A 6,717-nucleotide genomic window follows, 5' to 3' on the forward strand; every position below is an offset into this window, starting at 1 on the left:
AGATGGTTTGAGAGTTTGGAGGAGGGGAATAAAAAGACACTCTTTAACCTGACTACTTAGGGTAAGATTGCTATTCCCATGTGATTAATCATCACCGAGGCTCAAGTTTGATTTCTATAAAGCCTGCTGATAAGGAATCACACCCAAGCAGCTCCCTTAGATTTTGGTGGCCTGTAGGAAGATTGAGCCATATCTTGCATGTGACTCCTTGCTGATGATCCTCACACAGCATTCCTGTGGTTCATAGATTTATTTTGCTTACTCTGTAACCATTTCTGGTAAGCCTGTATCTCAATAATTCCCCTCTCCTCAGCAACAACTCCAGAGCTTGTAGGCATGGTAGGATTTATTTTTCACATCTCCAGAATTGGAAACTTTGGTAAGGAGTTAACTCTAGCCCTTTCTCCACCTGGCCACACCACCACATCATCTCTGCATAAAAGTTCTTTCTAGGCTCCTATAGCATCTAGGTAGCTCAAAATCCCAGTGATAAAACAGATATCTAGCAGAGGAATGAGAAGTGAATTGTGCCATCTTGTAGATATCCCGAAACTTTATGTACAATTCTATTAGAATCCCACTCCCTTGGCTTTGGGAATCAAGCACCACTATCTGACATAGTTATAAGAGATAAGGAGAAGGGATAGGTTCTTTTTACAAACACCGTATTTCCTCAAATGTGAGCCCAGTCTCCTCCTTCCCAGTACTACATTACCCTTCTATTATTTCAAGGTAAGAGCAATCAAACCAGTTTACCCTCTTTTTGTCCTTAGGGCACATGAGTCCTAAACTAAAACTCTTGTATCCTAACTTAGTCTTGGAAAATTTTAAAATTTTGTTCTTAACAGGTTGTTATTTATCTCCAACTCCCCAGAAAGCTTTAAGGGACAAGAAAAGATCTCAATCAACACCTCATAACATTTTAGTAAAGATAACATCATTTCCAGGACAATTTTTACTTATTTTTAAAACATCACTTCATTATAACCAATTTCCTATATAGCATAACACCTGATGTGGAACAATATACAAATGTATATTTTCATCCAAGAAAATGTGGTGGTTTCAAACAAGACTTGTTCCAGATGGGTCAAAAAGACAAAAAGCAAAACATTTAGCCACTGAAAGAAATAAAACTCTAATTGCTAAACTTCAGTCAAAGGTTATGTTACAGTGGTTTCTCTACTTTATGGGGATTCTTTCTAGGTAATTACTGATTTTCATAAAAGTTTTTCCATATTGCTCTAAATACAGTCCCCTGAATGAAGAGCAATTCAGTTGTGGATGCATTCAGTCAACAAATATTCACTAATCACCCACTTAGTACAAGGAACTTAGTCACTGAGTATGCAAAGTAGAAAAAGAGCGGATGTGTTGGATCCTCATGGATTTTAAAAATGAGTTGATCTAGCTAAGGAAATAATTCAACTATGCCTACTCTTCAAATTTTGTTAGAAACCATCTAATGACAAAAAATGAGTCAACTTTTATTGTTAACTTATTAGGCTCTGTGGTAAGTACTTGATATGTGTGATTTACTTCTTCTAACAGTGCATTTCACAAAAGAAGCACAGAAACCTTGGTAAGTAATTGACCCAAAGTCACACATCAAGTTAGTAGCAGACAGGACTTTTAGACAGCTAATGTTTCTAATCAGCATCCTTTCAGCCAATATCACTAATAGAGTTATCTGTATGAAGAGTAGTTTACTGTGAGACAGAATCCAGAAATCACTAACATCCCTTTAAAAGACAAGTACTGGGCCCGGCCAGGCGTGGCTCAGCTGTTGAGCGTCGACCTAGGATCCAGGCAATTGGGGTTCGATTCCCGGTCAGGGCACAGGCCCGGGTTGTGGGCTCGATCAACGGCTCTCTCATCATTGATGTTTCTATCTCTCTCTCTCCCTCTCCTTTCCTCTCTCTGAAATCAATAAAGATATATTTAAACAAAAAAAAAAAAGACAAGTATTGGGTGTGATTTTGTAATTTGAGCTTTTGGAGCTATATATTAACATATCTATTGCAAACACCAAGAAGGACTCCTCGCGGTTAACCAGGTCCAAACACATAATCAGAGTCGAGCAGTCATTGTTCACAGAGGCCTCTCAGGCACACTGTATATCAAGGAAAGCTGCAGATTGAGCTGCCAAGCCTCCTGCATTGTGACCCTCTAGGCTACACAACCCTTATAAAGGAGCTCCTGGAATCATATTTTGACCAATGGACTGAGACCTGCCCCACCCAATCAGAGCTATGCAGCCATGCCTTCATTTGCATCTTTACCAACCAAGGAGAACAGCATCATAATGACCAATCAGGACAGTGCTATTTGACTCAATCAAATTGTGCAAATTTGGATTTCTCATTTGCATATAAATGGACCAATCAGGGATCAGGGCATTCACTATTTATATGTGAGTAGACCTCCCTTTTGTCTTGGAGGAGCATATTTTCGGTCTCCACTTTAGGCTGCATTGGACTTATTTGTAAACTGTTCACCCGAATGAAGTCTCGCCATTTACCACAGCCCAGATTGGGGGTTCATGTTGGCATTGGATTGGTGGCAAAGACCTTTTGTTGACACCATATATCCCTAAAAGCGTGTGTGTGTGTGTGTGTGTGTGTGTGTGTATGTTTGTACGCATACATACACATATATAAAACTTTCTGTATCTCCAAAATCTCAAACTATATATGCACTAGGCACATACTCTTCTTTTTTTCAATGTCCCAGCTAGTTTAGCAGGGTAGGAGATTACATAGGAGTTTGGAGCCAAACATAGAGTCAGTAAGCATTTTTCTGGCCTGTCTTGCCTCAGTGCATACAACTCTTTTGGTTGCTTTATCACAAGAAACACCTACTAAATATTCTTTTATAATAGTACCACTTTTCTAAAGATGTCTCTGTTTTCTAGTTGTGATAATTTTTTTTTTAGTTATTTCAAGTTGGAGAAAGGAACATTTACACTCAAGGTGAGTTTCGGTCTTAAGTTTAGTTGATTCGCTTACCCCCTGCTTATTTTTAATATGTTTTTGAAACATTCACATCAAAAGGCATAAGGCTTTGGGACTGACTTCTGCATATTATGTGCTTAATCTCTGAGATCATTCTATGGAGATATTTGTAGGGGTGGTTTGGAAGGAAAAGCAGGAACTAAAAAGGCTTTTCCGCAAAGACTCTGGTATTTAAAATCACATAAATTTACATAAAATGGCCGAGGTCCAACAACTGGACTTCTCCCTAAAGATTTACTTGACAGATCATTTTGAAAACACCAGCTGCGTTCAGGAAGGCGCCACCTTCTTGCAAAATGAAATTTTGAAGAAAGCTACTATATTTCAAAGGTGATTTGATAGTGTGTGGAGCCAAGAGAAAATATTTTCTGTGTGCTACAGGTGAACATAATCAAACAATGAGGCTTTTTCATTCTGCAGGATGAAGCATATCTTTCAAAAATGAAACCTCATAATTTTTTACTTTTTGAGGCATGCTGACTTTTTAAAAAAGGAAATGAAGAGATTATTGGGAAGGCTACATACAAATCATTCTAACTCCTTGCCTCTCTTTCTGACAAGTCCTCTGCTCCCTCCCCACCCTAGTCCCCATTCTAAATTTCCTAGAAGGGTATGAATTCAGGGGACAAGGTAGGAAATGGTGGCTGTACTTGTGCAGGGTGTGCGTATGTGTGGGTTGGGGGAGGGGGGGAGGTGGCCAGCAAGAAGAGGCCAGAAATCAGAAAACGCCAAAATCAAAGCCAGGGGCTGGAATGGGAGGGTTGGAGGGTGTTGCGGAGCCTCCTAGGTAAACAGAGAAGGGCAAATTCCAACCTCAGGAAGGTGATGCCACTTGTGGGCCCTCAGATTGGCTAGGACAGAGATGAGTGAGAGGGCGGTGCACGCGGGGCCCAGGAGCGCAAACTGGCGGAGGGGGTTGTGTGTGCGTGTGCACGCGGCGGGGGAGGGGGCCCGCGCTGCTGCTGCACTGGCTGGGGGAGTTGGGGGGCGAGCTCCTTGGTGACGCGAGGCCTTCACGTGACCAGGAGCTGCAGAGGGACGCAGCCTTCGGTACAGTCGTCACTCTGGTCTGGGTACCAGCTCCCCGCTGCCCTGCGCACGGCGGGCTGGCATCGGGCCCAGGGAAAGCGGAGCAGGTAAGAAGGGCCCGAGGCCCTCGAGGCGGCCAGGGCGACAGCCGCCGCCCCCAACCCGGAGGCCGGCGCCGGGGATGGGTGCAGCGGTCCCCGCCGGCTTTCTCCACTCGGGTATTCTTGGGAACTTAGACAGTGACCCCCTGGGTGGGGGTGCTGGGGCGGCAGGGGTTCCAGCGAGGGCAGCAGAGCGACTCAACGATGAGAAATTACCCCTAGTTCCTTTAGGAAAACGGTGCAAGCCGGTTGGGGAGAGAGACTGGGGGGAGAGACGCGAGCCGAGGAGGGGGAGTCCGGGAAGGGGCCGGCGGCGGCGGGTGGGCACCGAGCGCTCGGCTGCAGCGCCACCCTCTCCCGCACCCCGCTGCTCTGCAGGTCTTCGGGTCCAAGTGTGGCAGCAGCGCGCTCGCGGCGAGAATCGGGAGGAGGAGCAGACAGCAAGGATAGGCCCAGGTGGGTGCGGGGCCCAGTGGTGGGGGGCGGGTGCAGAGCCCAGAGACAGCCCCCAAGCCCCCACCCCCCGGTCCCCGTCCCCGGTCCTCCATTTTGCTGTCTGCAGAGCTCTGGTAAAGAATCTTGGGAAGGGAAAAATGGTGGGCTTTGTGGGAGGGAAGGAAAAGGAGAGAGCTGGAGGGAGGGGCTCGAATTGGAGGCCCCCTAGAGGGCGCAGAAAACTACAAAGTGGGGGGGAAAAAAGAAATTTTAAAAACCTTTGATATCAAGGCTCTGAGTCCTAGTGGTCAGTGCACCAAGCATTCAGTCTCTCCTTGCCTTTGTCTTACTTGTGTTCAAAGAAAAACAACCAGGAAAAAAAAATCTCATCATGGCAGATATCCACCACGAAAACGAAGAAATGGAGCAACCCATGCAGAATGGAGAGGAAGACCGCCCTTTGGGAGGGGGCGAAGGCCACCAGCCAGCAGGAAATAATAGACGGGGACAGGCTCGCCGGCTGGCCCCTAACTTCCGATGGGCCATACCCAATAGGGAGGTCAATGATGGGATGGGCGGAGATGGAGATGATATGGAAATGTTCATGGAGGAAATGAGAGAAATCAGGAGAAAACTTAGGGAGCTGCAGTTGAGGAATTGTCTGCGTATCCTTATGGGGGAGCTTTCTAATCACCATGACCATCATGATGAATTTTGCCTTATGCCTTGATTCCTGCCATTTTCCATGAGATTAATACTGTGATTCTCACTTGTTTTCTTTTTCCTTGCATTTCCTGATATGCCTTTACTGATCCGTTTGCTGTGAACCTTATGTAATTTCCATGTGTCAAGTGGGTTCTGTGTTACCAGCTTCTAATTGGAGATTGCCTTGGCGCACAGTCTTATGTTTCTGTCAACAGTAGTTCCACCAATTTGCATGGAAAAATGTAAAGTTAATAAAGCAATTAAAAAGCAACCTATACATTTATTGTCTCATTAAAAACATATACAAATATATACAGGGTGGGGCAAAAGTAGGTTTACTCTTGTGTTATTATTGTATTATTTTCCATATGAACAACTGTAAACTTACTTTTGCCCCACCCTGTATATATGAGCCCCCCCCCAAAAAAATCTGAAATCAAATCCCCCAGGGTGTTAATTGGGGAACATTTCTCTGTGGTTGGATAATATATGACTTTTTTCCTTTTATTATGTGGAGTTTTAGAAATAATGAAATTTTTTCAATGAGTGTGAATGTAGTAAAGGTACATCATAATTATTGGTTCAACAAACTTAAAGAATGAACTTAGCTGGAAGAATAAACTCTCTTTTATTACAGATACATTTTTTTTAAAGAGTCAGTCTTCTGTAAAATGGGGAATAATGCTTGCCTTACAGGCTGCTGAGGGGAATAGATGAGGTGTAGAACTGTGTTCAGCTACTTCCTACGCAACTCCCCAGTATTTAACAGAACCCTGGCCCCCATAAGGTATGTGGGAAGGACTAAAGGGAGTTTTCACCCATGCTCATAAGTCCAGAGTGCAAAAGTTAAGTGGATTCCACCTTGTCATTCCTCTGATATTTGTGACACTACTACCATGTCAGTTGAGCATACTTTCCCTTCTGGGTTCTGTTACTGATCTGCTAGAGCCTTCAAGGTAAAAACCCACTGATTCCTCTGGATTCCTTAGTGAGTTAAATCCCCCTTTGACTTCTATAGAAGTTTGGAGGATGGCTTTATTTTCATTTTATAGTTGTATATCAAGTGAACACCATTCTCATGTTCTTGGTCTTAACATTGGTTCTTAACCAAAAACTTTTGGTTTAATTTTTATGCCCCACCTCTTCAAAGAACCCAAGACAGGAAGGCACAGGGGCCTAGCTCAGGAGACACATCTAGATGTCAACATAGTTTGTCCAGAATTACATTACTTCAAAACACCAAAACAAACAGGCCAAAAGCTTTGTTTTGCCTGTGTTTCTACCCTTTTGGGGGATTTTCTCAAAAGACCATCTGGGCAGGCCTGCCCAACCGGTTTAACAGACTTGCCCTGAAGGCATGTAAATTATGTTAGGGAAATACATTTTAAAGCTGAAACGCTCCTTTCCATTTTTATCCCTACCACACCTGAAAC

The 6,717-nt window shown here is 44.0% G+C and overlaps 1 protein-coding gene across 3 annotated transcripts; it reads left to right on the forward strand.

Moving 5' to 3' along the window:
• The first annotated feature begins 4,037 nt into the window (after window positions 1-4,037).
• Window positions 4,038-5,555, forward strand: LOC308551150 (protein BEX3). 3 transcript variants are annotated; one of them, XM_081125537.1, is made up of 3 exons: window positions 4,038-4,150; window positions 4,523-4,600; window positions 4,942-5,555. In XM_081125537.1, exon 3 carries the CDS (start codon window positions 4,971-4,973, stop codon window positions 5,307-5,309), a length of 339 nt encoding a protein of 112 aa, XP_080981663.1. In that variant the 5' UTR covers window positions 4,038-4,150; window positions 4,523-4,600; window positions 4,942-4,970; the 3' UTR covers window positions 5,310-5,555. The 3 variants fall into 3 exon arrangements, with proteins under 3 accessions (XP_080981663.1, XP_080981662.1, XP_080981661.1); XM_081125536.1 differs by having other exon boundaries at window positions 4,040-4,150; window positions 4,978-5,555; XM_081125535.1 differs by lacking the exon at window positions 4,523-4,600 and having other exon boundaries at window positions 4,069-4,150.
• The last annotated feature ends 1,162 nt before the right edge of the window (window positions 5,556-6,717 follow it).

The sequence above is a fragment of the Miniopterus schreibersii genome (genome assembly GCF_964146895.1).
Source record: "Miniopterus schreibersii genome assembly, chromosome: X".
Classification (NCBI taxonomy): domain Eukaryota; kingdom Metazoa; phylum Chordata; class Mammalia; order Chiroptera; family Miniopteridae; genus Miniopterus; species Miniopterus schreibersii.

Coding starts and splice junctions, on each gene's coding strand:
- LOC308551150 (XM_081125537.1), top strand. CDS start 4,971: ATGGCAGATATCCACCACGAAAACGAAGAAATGGAGCAACCCATGCAG.